The sequence below is a fragment of the Lynx canadensis genome, chromosome A2, assembly GCF_007474595.2.
Source record: "Lynx canadensis isolate LIC74 chromosome A2, mLynCan4.pri.v2, whole genome shotgun sequence".
In the NCBI taxonomy this organism is placed as follows: Eukaryota; Metazoa; Chordata; class Mammalia; order Carnivora; family Felidae; genus Lynx; species Lynx canadensis.
The window spans coordinates 32,833,108-32,856,487 of NC_044304.2; the positions used below are offsets into that span (position 1 = coordinate 32,833,108).

The 23,380-nt window shown below is 41.8% G+C and overlaps 1 protein-coding gene across 1 annotated transcript in view; it reads right to left on the reverse strand.

Annotated features, from left to right (window-relative positions):
- Positions 1–23,380, reverse strand: part of MAGI1 (membrane associated guanylate kinase, WW and PDZ domain containing 1) — a 635,623-nt gene that overhangs the window by 103,909 nt on the left and 508,334 nt on the right. The window contains 2 exon segments of the mRNA XM_030307184.1: positions 7,904–8,110; positions 22,762–22,881. Coding sequence (XP_030163044.1) covers positions 7,904–8,110; positions 22,762–22,881 — 327 coding nt within the window.

Below are 23,380 nucleotides of genomic sequence, written 5' to 3' on the forward strand. Positions count from 1 at the left end.
TATTCAGAACATTTTTGGTAGACAGTGGCAAAGATCAAAAACCGACACATCAAGCTGGCAAGTATATAAAACTTTAGAGCATAGACACAGCTATCCCAGTGAGTCAGATTCTAGCTTCTTTCGGAAAAGTAAGGGAATGTTCTTGCAAAAAACAAGACAGTTACCCCCAGAACAGTATCATGTGGGTGGACTAATTTGACTTGGGTTTTAAAAGAAGACTCGAAGTGCATGAATCTCCTTGCGTTCTTATTAACTGGAAACATCAAGAGATGATGTCATCACGTATCTACAAATGGCGCTGCTGACATTCTGGCTGAATTTTATGAGGATGTTAAACGTCGTCTCCATGGGGCTTAAAACATAAGAATCAGGAGTTGTGGTATTTTCCACCTCCCACAGTAATTCTCCTGTAGACACTTATGATTTCTGAAAGCAGACTGAGGAATAATGAAAGGCCGTTTTCAAATCTTTCCCTCATGACTTGCTCCCAATGATGCACAAGAGAATGAAGCTAATTCAGAAGTTGGATGGAGGGCACATGGAGCCTATTAAACAACCACTTCCACCAAAAATCTGCCACCACTGAGGAGGACGCCTTCATCTTTCCCTGCAATTCATCTCTACCCTCTTTCTCTAGAACCAGCTCTCAGACTTCCCTTTGGAAATCCAACCCATCAAAGTCCTTGTGGTCCAGGTGGGGACTGACTTAAACCCACACCTAGCTCATGTGGTATGCCCAAGTCACAGGGCTATCACTCTTGCCTTTCTATTGGGTCGGTTGCCTGATCCAAAGCAAATGAATGTCAGGCATACAAGCGTTTGCTGGAATTATCTTCTGGATGCTGAAATTATTAAGCTGACAGATTCTCATGCTGCAGTGCTCGTGGCCATCTTGACACAGGTTGGCAAGACCTGACTTAGAATTAAGTCTACAAGGTGGACAGCAGAAACGAAAGAGAAAGCTGCCTAATATTCCTGCCTGAGCCACTGTGCATGTAACCTGGCCTCTTCAGTGGCTTGATCCTCTAATTCTTGCTTAAGCCAATTTGAGTTGGTTTCACCAATTTGTATCCATGAGTGCAGGTAATAAAGAACTAGAATTTTAAGGAGAAAAAAGGAAATGAAGCCAACAGGGAAGAAACAATTTGAAATTACAAATCGACCAGAAATAATTCGAAACCTGGCAGATTTAAAAGAGTCGCCTTAAGTCTCTAGGAGCCAACATATATTCATTTTTGGTATTTTTTAGGTTTTTATTTTCGAGAGAGAGAGAGAGACAGAATGCGAGCAGGGGAGGGGTAGAGAGAGAGGGAGACAGAATCCGAAGCAACTCCAGGCTCCGAGCTGTCAGCACAGAGCCAGACGAGCGGGGCTCGACCTCACGGACCGCAAAGATCATGACCTGAGCCGAAGCCGGACTCCCAACCGACTGAGCCACCCAGGCGCCCCCTTTTCTGGATTTTTAGATGTACACTTCCTACATGGACGTGTACATGGCATATCACCCGGAAAGAGGTAGAAGCAGATTCTGACTCCCTACTATAGAGAATAAACTTGGGGGATCGTTCCAAATGTGCATTTTTAAAACCACCCAGTGATGGAGATTCAGAGACAAGAAATCATACTTGGACGGCAGAGATAAAGAGCTCTCAAAGACTCACTAGAACTTTCACCTTCTGGGAGGGGTTCTGTCTTGCTGCCGAGTGGCCAGAGTCCAACTTCCTATGTCTGCAGTGCCAGCCGAGGCACAAATAATATGTCTAGATGGAGCATTGCAGAGGGTGCAGCCTTTCTGATGGGGCAAGGAATTCTGTGTGCCATGTCAGCGTCCTGGGAAGAGTGGACTCAGTATTTCCGGATTTTTTTTATGTTCAGTATTTTTGAGAGAGGAGACAGGACAGAGCATGAGTGGTGGAGGGGCAGAGAGAGAGGGAGACATAGAATCTGAAACAGGCTCCAGGCTCTGAGCTGTCAGCACAGAGCCCGACACGGGGCTTGAACTCACGAGATCATGACCAGAGCAGAAGTTCAGATGAGCTACCCAGGTGGCCCCTCCAGATCGTTTTTTAAAGAGAAGGTGGGAATCTGTATTTTTATGCAAAACGTTCCCAATACTTCAATCACAATTCCTTTAAAAAAGCAATATGGCACAAGCAAAAAAAAACAAAAACAAAAACAAAAAGAGAAGAGAACAAATACTGATTACAAGCACTAGACTTAGAAGCCAGACTGCCTACTTTGAATCCTGGCCTCACCTGTTACTAATTTGGGCAACACACTTAACCTCTATAAGCCCTGGTTTCCTCATCTATAAAATGGGGATAATGGTACCAACCTCACTGGGTTGTGGGGAGGAATGCATGAATTTAGTAAAGCAGCCAGTACAGTGTGTAGGATACGCTAACAGTATTTATTAGCTGCTATCATCATCGGTTTCTTCATCAAAGTTATTATGATTAACCTTTGTCTTCAGGTCAGCTTGGGCCCTCAGGATGGATGTGACATCAGACCACAGTCCAGATCACAGAGTTTGCCCGTTTCTAGCTGTGTGACTTCAGAACAGACGGACTGCCTTTCTGAGCAACTGATTCCTCAACTGCAAAGTGAAAACAAAATGCGCAAGCCAGAAGAACTCAAGGACTGAGGACACGTAAAATGCCTGCCAAAGGGCTGGCACTCAGTGTGGGCCTGACGGGTCCTCAGGGACTGGGACCAGCTACTAGAAACGCAAGTGTCCGAAGTCAGTGATCATCTTTTAACATGGTATTTAAGGGCTAGAGAAGTGCTAGGGCAATGGATGACATTCGATAATTTTATGTAAGAATTTTAATCGACCCATTTAATAGAAGCTGGATGTAACAAAAAAAAAGGGGTAGTGGCAACAGGCTGGACATAACATTAAAGGATTCGGTTAAACTCTCAATGTAACTTACGTAAAAACAAAGTCCTGCCAGCGTTCCAAAACCTTGACTATGGGAAGGGATGTTAGCTCACTGGCAAAGTATCTAAGCAACTATAATTTCCTAAAGGAAAATTAAAATTCCTCTAGCAACTAGACCTTATTGTAAAGTAATCAAATATTTTTCATTTTGTATATGTACATGTCTTCTTTAAACACATGCTGATTGAGGTATGACTGACATACAAAAAGCCATCGATATTTTTTATTAAAAATATTTCAGCTTCACCGAGGTATAGTGACAAAATTGTAAGATATTTAAAGTGCACATGATGATGACTTCATACTGTCAAAGGATTCCTCCCATCTAATTGATGAACAAAAACAAAGCTACAGATGTTTAATGTGAGCAACTTGACGTGTTTGGCTTTCTGTGTCTTCTTTCCAGTTCAACACAACCTCAAACAATCTCATTCTCTTAAAGAAAATGCAAAGTCCAAAAATGAGAGGCTGAAAAAAGTACAGACTTAAAATTAATAGTCCTAATCGTGGCTTTGACCTTGACATGTGCTCTGATTTCAGAACATCTTTCAATGGATTCACCGAACATTTAGGAGCATTGCTGTCACTCTCTTATGAAAGGTTGCCAATGGATCCCAATGGGATAGGTAGAAGGGACTGTTGGAACACAGACCGGATGGGCAACGAGGAAGCCCGGTTCTCCCACTGTCTAGAGTGAGGGAACATGCACTTTTCCTTGGTGATCTCAACTGCAAAATGGGGGAGGTAATACCTATGTTGCTTATCTCTAAAGATTTCCAGGTGGTTTATAGGATACTTGTGAAAAGGACTTGTAAACCATAAATAACATCGATAACTTTTCATTCGTAGTAAATAGGAAGCTTCCAAGCATTTAACATACACATACACATACTTGGGGGCTTTGAGGGTAAGTTTGAGAATATAAACTCATGTCAAAAATACACTTCGGAGCCTATATTGCATTATGTACTTTGAGATTATGTGCATCCTTGACTGGGTACATAACTAATAAACCTGATTCAAACACAATAGCACACTGGATGAGCATGTGGGCTCTGGAGTCAGCTTGAAATGACAGGTTTGACACTCACTGGTTTTGTGAACTTGGACAAGCTATTAGACCTCTCTAGCATATGGGTAAAGAGCTTAGCAAAATGCCTGCCACATAGCAATGGAGAAACATTAGCTCTTAGAGTAATATTATCTCTTGACAGTCCAAAGCAATGTTTTATCATTGCCTACTAATGGAAAAGAAGCATCAGCAACCTCATGTTCAATAACAGGGGGGCTGTTGGGAGTAAAAAAAAGCTTCAAAACACAATTAAATATCTTGATGTCTCTTAGAGGAGGTTAACGGATGAACTAGCTACTTTTTAGTTGTGGTGGCTTGTTACGTATTTTCCAAGCTGTCCGAAACAAAGTACTTACACAAATGCGCTTTACAAATTTTTTTATTTGTATAAATGTGTGTGCTTGGCTCATAACTCTACCTTCATGAAGCACACATAGCGTTCATTTTCAAGGCTCCTTCAGGTCCACAGTTTGGGCACGGTTTGTAGAAGAATGCTTTGTGTTCAACAGTCAGTACTGTGGAGAGTATCTGGGGTGACTGTTCACTGCTCAGCTCCTGCCTCCGTCACAGACGGTGGCAGGATTGTGGCCACCTCCCAGGATGCTTCTGACCATGTATTTCCTGCCTTTGCCTGCAGACATTCCCAATATCACTTAGGCATGCTATTTAGACATCGTGTGCCTCTTTCCAAAGCCACAGAGCAGAAATCTGCTAAGATAATAACAACAGCATGTGAATTAAAAATATCCTGGTCATATTTTTAATAGCTCCATAGCGTTTCCGTATTTGGATATGACACTCATTCCTTTATCACAACTCTCGCAACCAGAGCCCAAGACCTCATTATGTTACTGTCACTCTGTGCTCCAAGTGGCTGGTGGATTGCTACTTAAGTGGTTCAGAGAGCAAAATGCTTTGACATAGCTAGTTTGATACACATATCATAGACACAGAGATACACACAGTGTCAATTATTGAAAGAATTTATATGAGTTAGGGTATGACAGGCTGTCAGCTGTCACAGTTACAGCTCGGTAAGTGAGGAGGCATTTACTCAACACACTGAGGATACCCATCACATGTACATCTGAACATCACTTCTCTATGCATCCTACCAGCTTTCTGGGGATAGGACAGGAAGCTGCAGAAGACGTTCAAGTGTCACTTGGCTTTTGTGTGTGTGTGCGCACGGAATGAATGATCAGACTGAATACAGCAATGATGACCTGGGCCCAAAAGTTTTTCTTTGATGCCAGGATTTCAAGTGAAGATTGAATGGAGTCAGAATTTCTGAGGCATGTTTTCTAAGAGACAAAGGTTCCTAGTAGTTAGACATAGGAAGTGCATTAAAACCAACTGTCAACAATTCCTACTTTGTTCTTGCTTTATACCAAGAAATTACTTAATAAATAGGGGAGAGACAAGGACACTCATGTCTCCTGGGGACCGTCTTCCACCTGGCAGGAGCGTTTCACTGCATATCACTCCCCAGGTCTTCTTTCTGTGCCTGGAAATAGTTTTGGTTACGTCATGATGTGCTATCCTTATTTGTTGAAAGATCAAGACATATAATGTTAGCTACTTTTAAAAAGAAATATTTTAACTTTTTTCCAAACTGGCTTCATATCAGCAGGACTACTAAATATGAATCAGATATTCCACGTGAATGAAAGGAACTGATTTAAATAAATGCCTATGTAATAAAGATGGCAAATTTCTCCTAGCTGGAACAATAGTAGGTCAGTCCCTGGCCTAATCCATTCTAATTGGAAAATGAAAATTTTTGTGGACTCAAATCTTAGAGCTAGAAGGGGGAACTTAGACATGATTTAACCTTAACCATTTTACAGATGAGGAAAGTTAGAAATTACGTTCATAGTAAGACAACTACTGAGAACCAAGAAACCAGGATAACAAATTAGGTCTCTCTTTATCTAATGCTTCTTGCGGAAGGATTGGTTACTGGTGTGACAATAAAGCATCAAAAATTGTTTAATTGTCATCTTGAAGAATTTCAGGCTTCTGAGCTTAATGAGAAAACGTCATGGGAATGCAAGCGGGTGCAGCCACTCTGGAAACAGTATGGAGGTTCCTCAAAAAACTAAAAATAGAACTACCCTATGACCCAGCAATGGCACTACTAGGTATTTATCCAAGGGATACAGGTGTGTTGTTTGAAGGGACACACACCCCCCATGTTTACAGCAGCACTATCAACAATAGCCAAAGTATGGAAGAGCCCAAATGTCTATCGATGGGTGAATGGATAAAGAAGATGTGGTGTATATATACAATGGAGTATTACTCGGCAATCAAAAAGAATGAAATCTTGCCATTTGCACCTACATGGATGGAAGTGGAGGGTACTACGCTAAGTGAAATTAGTCAGTCAGAGAAAGACAAAATTCAATATGACTTCACTCATATGAGGACTTTAAGAGACAGACAGATGAACATAAGGGAAGGGAAACAAAAATAATATAAAAACAGGGAGGGGGACAAAGCAGAAGAGACTCACAAATATGGAGAACAAACAGAGGGTTACTGGAGGGGTTGTGGGAGGGGCATGGGCTAAATGGGTAAGGGGCACTAAGGAATCTATTCCTGGGAAATCATTGTTGCACTAGATGCTAACTAATTTGGATGTAAATTAAAAAAAAATAAAGAAAACAAATTAATAAAAAAGAAAAAGAAAACGTCAAAGAGGCCTATATAGGCTGTAGAAAGCATTGAACAAACACATTTTCTTAAATATTCTATTAGATTTGCAAACACGAGAAGGAAAATATGGAGTTTAACTAATTTCCCCATTATTGGGAAGGAGTCTACTCAAGTAAGGACTGTAGTGTGATGATGTCAAGAAAGGTCACCAAGAGAGAGAAACACCTCATATGCTGCAAATAGATAACTGCTCCATAGCTATACTCTAAAATATCGAAGAAATTACTTTTAAGTACAGAAAGAACAGAAGAAACAAGGTGTTCTTCAAAGTCACAATATTATAAACGGGAGTGACTCATGTCTTGTGCAGTTGCTCCATCCTGAGTTACTGTATAAAGTCAAACCTCCATAAAGTGAAAAACATTTGTGATCCATTCTTGGTCACTACACTAACCCGAGAAATAAACACCATAGCCTCTGTGAATGGTGCCCCCAGGAAGTGGGTGCTACCCACCAGTCTAGTCTTACCTAGAGGCCTTGTCCTTGAAGATCCCCTCATAAAATACAACGTATCTAAGCTTGGGGGTACATAGCCTTGAATGTACATATAAATGTACAACGCAATGAGTAATATATGTTATATAATATAGAATGCATATGCAAGACAGAAACGAGTATTATTATCTTTCCATGTTTCTCTATTTGGGGGCGGACAGAAAAATTGCATAAGCTAACTGAATACATTATAGAGTTCCACTGGAATCTGTACTTGCAAAGGTATGAGAGAAAAGGTTGCTATTAGCCTTCTATCAGCATCAATGATATTAAACCGGTAAAACAAATTATCTATTTGTCCTTTATAAGCAATCAGTCGTAATTATGGAATAACTGTCAAGGCCAAGATAATAAATGAACAAAATACAAATATTCTTAAGACCTATCGTTTTGAAGAGAAGGAAATAATGCTGAATATTCTAGATTCCCTTCTACAGACATTTCATTCTAGCCCCTTTAAGATATTCGGGTGATGTTAAAATGGTCTTGCAAAGAAGCATGAAAATAGACAAGGACAAGTCACCTCTTCTCCAAACCTTGCATGATCAGAGACAGAATTTTGTCAGCCCTTCTGAATTCTCCTGAGAACAGACACCTTCTCATCACTGTCTACAAACGCCTCCCACCGCCCCTTCCCCCAAGTCCATCGAGGGGGAAGGTCGTCTGGTCTTTACCTGTAAAGCTACTGTTCATTTCAGGAACGTCATCCTCCTCCTCATTCTCCGTGTGGACTATGCCAGCATTTTGCATATCATTGTAGGACTTGGTTCGCTTTGGGGTCGACTGCTTGGAGCCAGACTGAAGGCTTTGCAAGGCATCCGTCGTGATCACTTTCCACTGACTGGCTGGCTAGGAGGTTTTGGGTGTCCCATAATAGTTTCCTAGGTGATGGAGAGGACACATTTGCATGTTTTAGAAAGAATACTTGGTTTTTTTCAAGACTTCACATCCAAATCTCTCAGCACATTAAAAAAAACATTTTTTTTTTTTTAATAGAAAGCCAGAACAACTGTATTCATTTCTGGAATAGGTTACGAAAGAAGTCGTTCCTCCCCAGCTAGACATGGTGATTTCAGAAGCCAGGAGGAAAGATGCATTGTTTAGTTGCAAAGTAGCTACTACTAGGGCTAAAAACAAAGCGGCTGTACTGAATAGCAGAACTTCATCCTCGGTGCATTTGAAATTCAGTGGGTCACCTTTTTACATACATGCACCAGCATTATGCTGAATCCAGTTTCAGACCTAGCCTCACAGAAAATAAAAAATTCATTATTGCCAGTACCCTTACAGGCCTACAAAGTCAAGGTCACTTTCCCTTAATAAGGAGACTCCTTAAGAGGGAACCAGGGCATTATTTAAAAAGGAGGACAGTGAATACCACGTGGCACCTCTTTAACTGAATGGCAGACTTGACTCTCAGGGTCATGTGGGGTGGGAGTAAACCCTTGCCAAGTTCTAAGAGAAAACTGTGTCAATGAAGGCACGATGGCCACTCTTAGTAACTGTCCATTTCGCGTTTAGCCACTTTTCCCCAATGTTTGGCTCAGTGATTTTGAGCAGTATCTGGATGGATTTTACATTTTTTAATTTAATACGTGTGTATATTTTTAATGTGGACTAAAAAAAAGTCTAGCTCCTAAGTTATAGCAGTAATATAAAGGTGACTTTTAAAATTAAGCGAAAAAGCAATACTTTTTAAAACTGACTTTAATTTTAAAAAGGCAGCTAGCTATAGGGGTGCCTGGGTGGCTCAGCTGGTTAAGCATCTCACACTTAGTTTCAGCTCCGGTCATGATTTCACGGTTTGTGGGTTTCAAGCCCCACATCAGGCTCTGCACTAACAATGGGAGCCTGCTTTGGATTCTTTCTCTCTCCCTCACTCAAATACGTAAACTCAAAAAAAAAAAAAAGATAGCTATATCTAATAAAATTAATTAACTGAATAAATAATAGTAGTGGCAATGATTCCTTTTGAAAACTTAAATTAAAAATAAGTTATTTTAAATAATATTTCAAACAAGTAATAGATATTATGTTCAGATGTAGACAAAATCATAAAGGTGATTCACGAATAGCCGAAGTTTGAAAAATGCAGCTTCTAATCAATAATACACAGTGACTACATGATAAAAAAAACGTTAGCATTAGAATGCCACTAATCCATTCACCATCTCACGTCTTTTACAGGAAGGCCAGGAAGATAAATTATACTGAGTCTTTCAATAAATCCTAAGCAATGTTTGTAATTCCATGCTTCATAAAGTAGAATTTATAAATAATAACAAACCCTGTATACACTGTTTCTTCCCAAGGACTCAGCCCGCTGCCTAACTTCCATACATAGTTACATAAAATACACATTTTACTACAAACGCACAAAAGCAAAAGGAGACAGTAATATGCTCCTCTGCACGAGACACACAGATGGTCAAGAAGTGGCTTCCATTGAACCTTATTTTATAATTAAAATTTCTTGTTTATTAACATTATTTCTTTAAAATCCTTTTTGAACCACGACACTTACGAATATACACACCCACTTTCTTGTGTAAGACTGGGTGTCAGCGGGGAACTCTCAACACACAAGTTAAAAGGTGCAGGAGAGTAGTGGGCATCTCTCTGGTATCCTTTTAGAGAGAAACCTAAAAAGCACATTCTGGAGGCTTGTACTCAACTGAATCATTATAGTTCTTTCACGGAAGATGATACTATCAATTTCTTCAAAAAAACTTGTCAGGTGTCCAAGTTAAAGGTACAGAAACTGAATATAACCGCTAACACGTGGGCAAGGGTGAAGCACATGTATGAACCAAGGCCTCTTCTGCATTTCTACAGAGGTTACACCTAAGGACCTCCCACCCTTTTGCTGAAGTTGAAAGGAGACCACAGTGCTGACTTTTTCACAATCTGAAGACTATTAATGAGGCAGGTAAGTAAAACAGCTCACGATTTAAAAGATTATCTTCACAGGGAACAAAAAATAGAGACAAAGGTCTACTGAATTTAATTCTGATTCCTTCTGATCACTATTACACTAAGCATCATGTTCATGTTTGAGTTAGAAGTTAAAGAACAAAGTCTATATAAGACTCTTCCACTCAAAGATGTGACCAAGGGATGGGTCCCTTTATTCATAATTTTATAATTATAATTTTACAAACATGATCATTCATTTCCAGTGTCATGAAACCAAATCAACATTCAGGAAGCTGTTGTCATTAAAAAAAAAAAAAAATCAATGAAAACTTAGACATCTTCAGTTAATGACAAAAATAAATGTTGGGCAAAGAAAAGTTCTACCTAAATTTGACAAACAGGTGTGGATTTTCCCAAGTTTTCAAGTGCAGTCTTTCTTAAATTATTTCCAAGCAACGATAAACTCCCCAAATAATCCATTTATTCACAGTTGTTTCCTGTTTCTGAAAATTAATACTGGACACAAAATAAGTACATATTATTATGCTGAACCACATGCAGTTACCGTCATAGAAGACAAAGTGTCTCGGGTCAGTCATCTCATTCAGGTTAATCTGAGGTATAGGCGTGAAAAGTATGCGGCCCACCGAAGCGGTAAAGAGACAGTTTGCCTTCAAATCCTTGCTTCACCACTAACTGACTCTGTGATCCTAGGCGTTTAGCCATTAAAAACAAAAACAAAAACAAAAAACAGAAACAACCCCTCATCGTCCCCTTCTGTAAAATTAGGGTTCTAAAAATACCTCGTTTGTATCGAGAGCACCTGTTTTGAGGATAAAATAAGATGGTCCATTAAAAGTCTTTAACCCACATGAAAGTCTGCTACTACACTGACACTCAATAAACACTACTTAAGTGTTGATAGTTTGTTTCTAATCATTAAAATGAGCTCATTCCTGGGGCGCCTGGGTGGCTCAGTTGGTTGGGCATCCGACTTTGGCTCAGGTCATGATCTCATGGTTTGTGGGTTCGAACCCCATGTCGGGCTCTGTGCTGACAGTTTGGAGCCTGGAGCCTGCTTTGGATTCTGTCTCCTTCTCTCTCTGCCCCTCCCCACGTGTGCTCTGTTTCTCTGTGTCTCAAAAATAAATAAATGTAAAAACAAAATTTTTTGTTAAAAAGTGAGCTCATTCCACCATGTTGGAAGGGTTAATCAGACAGTGTATCTGGAGTGCTTGGGACATGACAACTGGGTACTATTCCTTTACTCAGGCAAAATGTGCCAGAGACCAAACAACCTTGGCAAGTTTTTTACACTCAGTTTAATACTTCCTCTCTAAGACATAAATGACAGCCCCAGGCCTAGCGACCTCATAGGATGATCGTGAAGGTCAAATTATTTAACTTGCTGGAAGGTACCCTATAAACTATAAGGGGTTATAAATGGGAGATGGTGTAATTAGATCTCTCCAGCATTTATTTTCCTTGTTGATTGCGAACTTTATAGAAAAGCTTATATTAGTGGTTTTCTAATTACATAAGGTCAACTTTCCTTCACAGATATGTTTTTCCCATAGATTAAAAAAGTAATTTGAATTAGTCACTAACATAAAAATGGAATCTTTCTTTTCTTTTTTTTTAAAGATTTCATCATTTTTAAGAAATTTCTACACCCAACGTGGGGCTTGAACTTACAACCCTGAGATCAAGAGTCACACGCTCGACTGACTGAGCCAGCCAGGTGCTGCAAAAAATGGAATGTTTCTGATTCAAATCTGGATATACTGAGAAGTGCTGCTTGGCAAATATAAACTCTGGTTCCTCGGATTCCATCTCTTCCAGGTAATGTTGATGACAAGTACGTGACCAAAGCCAAGTCACGTGGAGTACACTTGTTGCATTAAGGATTTTTGGAGAGAAGTTGTTCTACCCTTGTGTGTCCCTGCTCTTGCTGGACAAATATCTTGGCCCCAATCAAGGCTGATGCCACGCGAAGGTATGGTCGCACAAAGTAGCCTGGACTCAGGAGGGAAGGAAGAAAACCTAAAACTTCAAAACAGCCTTGGGGCACTTGGGTGGCTCAGTCGGTTAAGCATCTGACTCTGGGGTTCGCGATCTCACAGTTCATGGGTTCAAGGCCTGCATCAGGCTCTGCTGTGAAGCCTGCTTGGGATTCTCTCCCTCTCAAAAGAAATAAATAAAAATAAAAAAAAAAAAAAACACAAAAAACAGCCTCAATAGCTCGGATGGGTGTTAGTGATCCCTGGATGAATGTGGTTTCAGTCCCTGGACTTCTGGTGGGTGGGGTTATGCCGTAATCCATGTGCCTTTACCACAGAAGGACAGGCAAGGCAGGTGGGGCACTTGCCACTGGCTAGTCACCACCGGCTCCATTGCCTCCACCCACCCTCTTCATTCTCCAAATCTAGCTGCCTAGTCCCTGGGCACTTCCCCTACAACTCTCCCCTTCTGGCAAACTCCCTGCCTTATCAAGATGCCATGGTGGTCATCGTCAGGCCCGACCTGGCCATGCTAGAAGCACCAACTTACAGAGAGTATGCACAAGAGACTCGCTGTGAGGGATATACATGGATCACTTAACGGTATTAAATAAAAATCATCTCAAGAATTATAAATGATTAAAAAATTAATTTGGGTTATTACTTGGCAGACTTCACAGTTTCCAGGAAACAGGAGCCTGACTCTCCTACAGTCTCCACGTTAGCCAACACCAACATGTGCTTCCTGAGGTGGCCAGGCTCCCTCCCGAGTGGGAACGCATGTGTCTCTGCTGCTATTTTTGGAACTGCCTTTACAATAAACTTAACAGAGACGGTGACTGGGGAGGGAGGAGAGGGCAAGGGAAGACAGGAGAGGAAGCCACTGCTGGCCTTAATTAACAGACACACTCTTTGGCCATGACCACGTCAAAGAAAAATATTTTCTGACATGCATTTAAAAACTCATGGGAACTGCAAATCAATTTTTAGAGCTGGATAAAATATTTAAAGAGGACCGTAACCCTGAGTTTTAAGCCAGAATGAATCAAGTCTATACAGCCTCTCGCTTTGTACGAATTTAGTATTCATTCATTCATTTCCTGACCGGGAACCTGTTGCTTTGTTTGTTTGTTTTTGGCCAGGCACTGTGGTAGACACTAGAAATAAGATGTAAAAACGGAACTAAAACATGATCTTCACAAATATTGTGTATGGTATACATCAGTTTCCTTAAACACCGTGCAAACAATAAAACTCTATTGCGTGGAGATTCTTTCTGATTGAATGGATCAGGGTGGGGCCCGAGATTCTAAATTTCTAACAAGTACTCAGGGGACACCGAACCTCCCTTTGCATAGAGAGCAGAGGTAGCCAGATCAGAGAATAGCATTCCTCTTCGGTAGATGAGGAATGCAGAGGCCAAGAGTAGCAGAAATGCCTGCCTTAGAGTCACTGGCTGGTCCAGGGTCAATAGCATTTAAGTTTTTGGCCCCCAGTTTAAAATTGCATATGGGGGTGGGGTGGGGGCAGGAAGACACTTGTCTGTCCTCTTCCTACAGGACACGCTTTTGAACATAAGCAGAACGGGAGAGTAGTGACTACCAATGGCTGGGAATCTATAGTACACATTTTCACGGGGCAATATCACACCCATGGGGACAAAACAGGCTTAATTCTTTGGGGTACAGCGGGGTAAAAAGCCTTACTCTTTTATGTATAAAGCAGAGATGTACAAATAGCACATAAGGCCACAGACATTCAGCGTATCTGTTTTTGTCTGGCCTCAAGGTCATGCCATGACCACCTACTTGTCCTCAGAGACTGTATCTCTCACCCCACCAACTAGATCAAAGCTACCCTTAAGTGTCCTCAGGGAACCATGTACCTGTCCTTCCCAATGGCCTTGGTTGTAATTATCAGATGTTTTAATTAATCAATACCTGTTTTTTTTAAAATTTGTCTTTATTTATGAGAGACAAAGAGTGAGCAAGGGAGGTGAAGAGAGAGAGGGGGACGGAGGATCTGAAGCAGGCTCTGCACTGTCAGCATGGAGCCCAATGCAGGGCTCGAACTCATGAACCCTGAGATCACGATCTGAGCTGAAATCAAGAGTTGGACGCCTAAGTGACTGTGGCACCATGGTGTCCCCACTATAATCTTTTCTTATTATTATTTAAAACTATTTTTAATGTTTATTTGTTTTTGAGAGTGAGAGAGACAGAACGTGAGTGGGACAGAAGGAACGAGAGAGAGGGAGACAGAGAATCTGAAGCAGGCTCCAGGCTCCAAGCTGTCAGCACAGAGCCCGATGCGGGGCTTGAACTCACGAGCAGCGAGATCATGACCTGAGCTGAAGTCGGATGCCCCACTGACTGAGCCCCCCACCCCAGGTGCCCCTCACTCTGTGTCCTTACCTCTACACCACAAGTGCCACGAGAGCAGGAACCACATCTACTTTCATGCACCAATGCATCGCCAGGCCGAATGCAGTACCAGGCACATACGGTCATCAGGAATTCTTTGAGAATGAGTAAATCAACAAGTAGAGACAGCACACTCGAATTCCAGCCCGGGACAGGCCTCCATACCTCTGTTGTGGATCTGGTTTTTAATAGCATGACTCACGGCAGTTTCTTCCTGGTCCATCAGATACACCTCAGTGACCTCAGATCCCCACTGCTGCACCTTCCATTTGCTTGCTCAGCACGGGATGGTATCATTCATAAAACGCCCATCACTTTCTTTTTACTCTTCCCTTTCCTACCCGCTCCACCCTACAAAACTAGGATTTGCACGCACCGAACGATAAGCCAATGTCTTATAATTAGATGTTTATTCTTGCCACTGTCATTTGGCTTTGACTGTAAGACCAGAGAGGGTAATCTAATAGCTCTGTGACCCTGAGCAACGTAAGGGACCTCTCTCTTTCCAGCCTCAGTTCTCATGGTAGAAAGATAACAACAGTTCTAACAGGTTTTTTTGTGAAGATCAAATTAGGTAACGTGTACCAAGTACTCACCATTGTGCCTGGAACAATGTTAGCATGTAATGAACCCTAGCAGTCTTAAATTGCACCCAGTGTTGTGAGCTGATAGAAGCCCTAAAGTGTAGAAGAGGGTAGACTGTTACCAAAACATATATTTAAAGAACACTAACCAAAATTTACCTTTATTGTGCACCTATCTTGTCACCACCCATACATTTACTTACTCTCATCTTTATTAATAATCCTATGGGAAAAAAATGCCATCAATATTCCCATTTTCAGTTGAAGATGAGATTCACACAGTGTGTAACTGATGAGTGGCATTTACACACACATTTGTCTGTCCCCAGCGTCTATGCTCCCAACTCCGGGAATCTCTGGGGATCTCTAAGCAGGGAATTCAGCAAAACCACCCTGGCACGAGCCTCTTCATCTCCACATGCAGAGGAACAGCCAATTGCAGCACAGATTCCCTTTGGTTACTTTCATTATCAACAGAGAACATTCCACGCTGCAGTCTGCCAACAGAGCTTATCCTAACAGACGGCTTCCAAGGCCTGCCAAAGAACAGGACTCCAGACGGTCTCGTTCTCCTCAATGACAAACAAGAACTCTCTTCACCCTTGCTTTATCTCTGTGTCCCCAAAAAGTATACCCTTGGCAGCTGCTTTTTTGTAGACCTTCTAGGAAGCAAAACAATCACATGACTGAATGCTGACATCCCTCCTCCTAATTAACATGCAGAAATATGCAACCCATAACTCCAATTTGAAATGTCACTCTGGCACTGCACCTCCATGCTGAGGGAGAACCTTTGCAAGGCTCAAAGTGTATAATCAGCCTCTTCTACCCAGAGGCATTTGTAAAACAGGCATGTTTGGAACCACCCCACTGAATAGTTCATCCCTTGTAAACTCTCTCCTAGAGAAGTCCCAAGGGCTCGCTGAGGCAGCAACCTGTCTTGCTGAGTGAAAATGTCAACAAGAAAAAATAACAAGCAAGAAAAGCCAGGCAAAGGGAGATGGTGCAGCTGATTTATTTCCAGCACCATATCACATACATTACTTCGGTGCTACAATTAGGAAGATGAGCCAGAGAGGAGAGACACATTTATTCCTGTGTTCTTTGTCTTGATGTTGCATCTATCTCACGACAGAATAAGGAATTGGCTCAAACTGCAAAGCAGAGATCAATTCATGAGCTCCACTAAGAACTTCTGTGCTTTGTGAGGGACAATGGTTAGGCTCCTTATAGAGGCAGGAGGGGCCTCCACTCTGTTGGTGTAAATGCTATTCTCAGCATTAGAGCTGGTGGGACATGGAAAGTTTCATCATGCGGCCCCTAGCCCCATCACCAAACCTGGCCTTTTCCGAAGTTTCTTATCTCGGCAGACGTACCAGCATCTATCCAGTCATACAAGGCAGCAACTAGGGGTCATGCCAGGAGGACTATTGTCACCTGCACCTTCTGCCTCCTTCTTATGATAACTGATGCACTACCAAGGCCAGCTTTTTAATCACATAAAACTCTCGAGATTCAGTCAACTCATCATTACCACCACTACCGACACCAACATAGTCCAAACCTAACTCCAACTAGGGTTGCCAGATGCAATGCAAGACTGGATGTTCTATTTTTTTTTTTTTTTTTGGTTAAATCTAGCAACCTAACTCCAGCTCAACCCTTAGAACTTACTTCAATTATTACTTCTACGGGCGCAACTTTTCCCAACTCCACAGAGATCAAATCTCCCCAACCTATAGCCTTCTTTATTGACCCTAGAACACTCACAACCGTAGATTTCTTCCCTTGATTATATAAATAATGTGCCTTGTGCACTCTGAGACTTATGAGGACAATGATCATATCTGGTTTTGTTCAGCATTTTATTTTTAACGAGTAAACAACTGAATAAACAAACTAGCAATACAGTCTACAAAAGAGGGATCTATTTCCAGGGAGCAGACATAGGAAATACTGGCATCCCAGTCTTGCCTGTGACATGACTTGGGGGACAGGCTTTGTCCAGGCTTTGTCCCAACGCCCTTTAGTGTCTTAGACCGGTCTCTCTCTCTAGATCTCAGTTCTATCTTCTGAAGAAACGACCCTACTGCATTTCCAGCTTTAAAACCTACAACCCTGCAACTCCAAGTCCCAAAGAAATACTGGACATCAAGGACTGTGCTGACAGTTACCAGGCTCTGAGGTTTTAGTGCTTCACTCTACTTGTCTGCCATTTCACACGTCACTGAATATAGCCACAAAAGAAGATCACCACTGCTCTGTAGTAACATCCTCTTTGGGAGGATTCAAAATTATCCTTTTTTTAAGGGAGCTTAACTTTGAAACATGTGCTTAGCTCTCTGAAGTCAGCTGAATGAGGGGCGCCTGGGTGGCTCAGTAGGTGAGCATCTGACTTGGGCTCAAGTCATGATCTCATAGTTTGTGAATTCAAGCCGCACGTCGAGCTCTGGGCTGAGAGCTCAGAACCTGGAGCCTGCTTTGGATTCTGTATCTCCCTCTCTCTCTGTGCCTCCCCTGCTCAATCTTGGTCTCTCAAAAGTGAATAAATGTTAAAAAATAGATATAACAACAACAAAAAATAAATAAAATGAAATCAGCTGAATGAGAAGGGAAGGGTCTTCTGGAATAGGTCCTCGTCTTTCCCTGAAGACGCTTTCGTTCTAGAGCTGTGCTACACAACATGGCAGACACCAGACACACGTGACTACTTACTTGAAACTAAACTCAATTTAAAATTCAATTTTTCAGTCACAATAACCACATGCAGTTAGTGGCTGCCATGTTGGACAGCTGAGAATACTGAACATTTCCATCACTGAAGGAATATTTGTTGGATTGCATTGGTTCTAAAGGAAGCAGGAGATGGTTCCTTGCCCCTCCTTCTCCAGGACCAACTTTCTGACATTCTCTCGGTTCATCCTACTTGCTCTCTCTGGATTCAGGCCTTGAAGCCGGGGCTAATTCCCAAACTGAAACAATGTCCCCGAGTCTCTCACTTGAACCCATGAGGTCCCCTGGCCAACTGCCACTTCCTCAAGGGGGTCTACTCTGATATGAAATTAGATGCAGTGCCCCTGCTGTATGTTTCTGGAGAACCCTAGAGTTCCCTTCTCAGAACATGCACCACTTCTCTAGAAAGTGTTTAATTTGCCTCTTAAGACTAAGGGGCAGAGTATGGACCCTGGAGCCAGGCCGCCTGGGTTTGGATCCCAGCTCTATTCCTGGCTGACCATGTGATAACTGGCCTTTCTGGGTCTCATACTCCTCTTCTGTAAAATGGGGAATCGATGGTACCTACCTCTTATGATTGATGGGTAATGAAGTGAGTTGGTGCATAAAACCCACTTATGAGTACTCAGCACACAGTACCTGCTGGACAAGTACTGGCAAAAATAAATCACCAAAAAGCATAAGCATCTTCAAAGGCACAGCTGCTGTGGTTTTCCACCCTGCATATCACACCTGATGCCATGGAACAACATCTGATGCAAAGCAAATGCTCAATAAATACTTGGTGAAGTGCACTGTGCATGCCTAGAAGGACTTGCTTCAAAATTGCGTGACCAGAAACTTACTGTAGAGTTACGCTCAGAACAGTGTATTGAGATACTTTTTCAGGAGAGCTCATGGCAACCATGCTTCCAAACCATAATGGGGAGTGGGGGTAACATCCTAAATGTCCACCTGCAGGGGACTGGTCAGCATACACTGGGATACTGTGTAGCATTTTAAAAGAAGGAGGCAGAACTCTTTCGGGTAATGTAGAAAGATTCCCAAGAACTGTGGACTGGGAAGGGCAAGAAGAGAGAAATAAACAAGAGTACTACCTACAAGCTTTTTGTGTCTACCTTTTCTAAATCTCTACACTAAATTGTTTAACAGTGGATCTCCATGGGGAGGAAGAGAAGCAACTTGGACTGGAGTAGGTTTATGTTCTTCACTATATGAAGTATTCCATCATGTACATGTATTACTTTTACTTAAAATGATCAAAGTGTGTTGCCCTGAAGAGTGTTTTATGGGGGCACCTGGCTGGGTCAGTTGTAGGAGCATGCAACTCTTTGTCTCAGGGTCCTGAGTCTGAGCCCCATGTTGGGTGTAGAGATCACTTACAAAAACAAGTAAGCTTTCTTAAAAAAGGAGTATTTTGTGTTGTTATGCTAGACTTTTCTCTCTGGAACCAGGACATGCCAAGAGGAAAACAATCTGAGAAGACAAAAAGACGGTGAATACCTGGGAAGTAAATAAAGATGTTTTACTGGCAAATGTGCTGGTTTACTGACTAGCAGAAGGGGGAGGGAATCCACCAGGGTGGCAATTTCAGACCAGTCGTGTGTGTAAATATAAGAGCTAACGCTGATTGAGAGCTTACATGTGTCAGACACTGTGCTCAGCCCTTTCCAATTATTGTCTCATTTAATCCTACCTATGAGGAAGCACTATTATTATCCTCATTTTACCGAAGGGAAAATGGAGACACGGAGCATTAAGCGACTTGCCGGAGGGCACACAGCTCCACAGGGGAGGGGCTGAGATTCAATCTCAGGCGGGGCTGCAGCTCAGCCCGAGCCCTTGTTAGTGACCAATAGACAGCTGCCATCGGGCTGGTCCAAGGGAGTTAAAGACAGAGGAAGTTCTCCAAAGATCCGGCCAGCTCTATGCCTTCGACAGTATTTGGCATTTAATAAAAATTCCACTTTGCTTCTAGCTTATAAGAGTCAACATAATACACTTCAGTTGGTTCCAAAAAAGTATGAGCTGTCTCATATGGTAGGAAAATTATACAGCTAAAAGGTCAAAGGCTGACACACACCGAACAGTCAAAAGGCTGAAAAATGGAATGGATTAATGCTGGGCATAAGAAATTTCAACTCCAAAACAACAGAGCAACCAACATTCACAGAAAGATGGTTTTATATGAGATGATCAGACGCTCTCTGAAAAATGCTTCCCTATTGCTACCCAGCATGAAGTTAGGTTAAGGTATGGATGAGTTATTTCTACGATTTTTTAGTTATAGCCAGGATATTCTTTTCTTAGCGTTTTCAGGAAAGAGAGTGTGAGATCTGAAAGTCAAACTGAGCTGGGTTTGGTTCTGGGCTCCAGTATTCTAACATCAGCTCTGAACCTTGAAAATGTTCCTAACTGCTACTTGGTCTTAGCATTCCCGTCTAAATATTCGGTGATAACAGCTACTCTGTCAAAGTGATAAAAATGAAATGAGAAAACCAACGGACTCCACCTGTATATCACTTGTAATATAAACAACTCAATAAAAAGAGGTTAGCTTCCTTGTTTCCCAGACAGGTGGTTGTCTATGCCACATGCTTTTCTTTTTCAACCCAACACACACTCTTTGGGATTGCATGATTCCCACCCTTAACCTTTCCAAAAATGCAAATGGGTATTTTTTAGATGAGGGGATGCAAGCTCCCCAGATGGGCATAATAACTGATTTCAAATAAGGACAATTCACTTTCTGCTAATGAAAGGGGATTCACACTTGTTCTGGTCTGGGCCACTGGAATTTTCAACTACATTCACATTTGCAAGACAACCTTGAAGAGGCTCCTGGTACATCCACTTAGTACCGCCCCCCTCTTCCCTCACCTCACTCCTAGGCCTTAGTGAATCACCCTTTCTCAGATTCCCTTCCAGTCTCCTAACCACCAATCATATCCCAACACTTCCAGGAAACTAAGACAATTGATAATTACCAATACTCAAGGGAAATATTTCTGAATTCACAATCAGGAATTGATTAACATCTAAACACAGCCTAATGTATATTCACAATTTGGAAATGGGCAGTAGGTACAGAGATAATGCTCTGCCCTTCCCCCCTCCAAAGAATATCAAACCATAATCAGCATATAAAAGATCCGTGACCCTTACTTAATTGTTACCCACTGCCTGGAACAGGGGTTATTATCACATCAAAGCTACAATATCCCTAATAAAATAACAGTCTTTGTACCCTTTATTTTTAAGTCTACTCTTGAAAATGCCCCTGTGATCACCTAAATAAATCCAAATTTTAAAATGACTAAGACCTACCATAATAATTTGACCAAGTTAATAATCTGACCTAGTTAATAGTATCATATTATGCTCTTCAGTCTCAAATAGTTACACTCAAAAGAACAATCAAGCTACAATAATGTTTCCAGAAAACATACACTGAATTTTTCCCCCACATTTGGCTTTGACCTTGCTACGCCATTTGTGGGATCTCATCCTATAGACATATTTGCACTTGTGTGAAATGATTTATATCCATGTTATTTAAGCAGGTAGTGTTTTGAAACATTAAAAGTATTTATCCATAGGGAACTAGTTAAATAAATCATGGCCATACTGATACAATGAGATTATACAGCCATTTAAAATACAAAACGAATGCTTTCTTACTGCATTGCAAAAACCTATCAGGGGCGCCTGGGTGGCGCAGTCGGTTAAGCGTCCGACTTCAGCCAGGTCACGATCTCGCGGTCCGTGAGTTCGAGCCCCGCGTCAGGCTCTGGGCTGATGGCTCGGAGCCTGGAGCCTGTTTCCGATTCTGTGTCTCCCTCTCTCTCTGCCCCTCCCCCGTTCATGCTCTGTCTCTCTCTGTCCCAAAAATAAATAAACGTTGGAAAAAAAAAAAAAAAAAACAAAACTATCAGACATCCTATTAAATAAAAGACCAAGGTACCAAACAGCATATACTGCACACTACCTTTTGTGTAAAATAGGGGAGACATAAAAACACATGCACAAAACACATTTGTTTATATACACACATGCACATGTATCCTTGTATTTACATAAAGAAGTTTCAGAAGGGTGATCAAAAACTAATGGCATTGCATGTAACATTGAGAAAGAAGAATGTAAAATTAGGCAAATAAAGATAGGTTTAGGAGAGAGATTACTTATTTAATACTTGGAAATATTTTGTTTCATGAACCATATACATGTATTATCTATTCAAAAAAATGCATTAAAAATCAATTAGCGGTAAAACATGACATTCCATTTTCAAGTTTAAAACAGTATCTATAAGGTCACATTTTGTGACTGACCATGACTCTTTGCCCTCTTCTTTTAAAAAAAAAATGTTTTTAAAATATTTTTACTTATTTTTGAGAGACAGAGCATGAGCAGGGGAGGGACAGAGAGTGAGACATGGAATCCGAAGCAGGCTCCGGGCTCTGAGCTGTCAGCACAGAGCACGAAATGGGGCTTGAACCCACAAACTGTGAGATCACAACCTGAGCCAAAGTCAGATGCTTAACCGCCTGAGCCACCCAGGCGCCCTTCTAATACCATACATGCTCATACTGAAAAACAAGGCGTGTGCGTACACGCACACAGATACACACATTTAAATTAATAAATAAAGGAGAAAACTCTTGGAGAAGAAAAGTCCCCAAAACTATTTTTGAAGAGCTCCACAAAGCCTTACTCCATACACCTTATTTCATCAATCACATTAAGGTGAGCTGCAATCTCCTGTAGCTGATGAGACTCCTCTATTCACAAAACACTTATGCCTGAATGGCCCCGATCCTCCAAAGCGCCCAGGGCAGAGGCATCCTCACCAATGTTGTATAGACATGCTCACCTTCATAGGTGCCGACTTCCAGAAGGGTCCCGCTCTGCTCGAGGTCCAAGAACTCCTTCACAGTCAGAAAGTTATAGTCCACGCCAGGCACTTCTCCTTCTCTCGGAGACCGGGTTGTGCCTGCATAAATGCAATGGACACCATCAGTCAATGCAAACAGGAAGTTCCCCATTTAGGTGTAATTAACATAACCTGTTCCGTAGGCTGGAGGACCTGCGAGGGTCCACCTATCTGCCCGGACCGGGACCTGGTCAAGGCACCTTTGTTCTAACAGCACAGCATCCCTACTTCCACCCTCTAGTGCTGGCGACCTTCAGGTGGGAGAAAGAGCAAACCAAGCACAGCTGGGTAGTCTGGGGTGAGTTTTATCATTTCTTAAAATGCACTGAATGAAAAAGGCAGACTGGATTTTACACGGACAATATTCACAACCAGCAGCTTTTAGGACTCCAGTAAATACTAAAAAGTTATCCACCTTAAGCTCAGAGCCTAAGAGGTTTATATGTTTACCACAGGCCTCACAATTCTTGTGTTCCGAGGTACATCCAGCAAGTTCCAATGTAATAAGCCGTTTGAAGAAAATGACACCCACTGCATCAACATATCACTAGAGAAACGC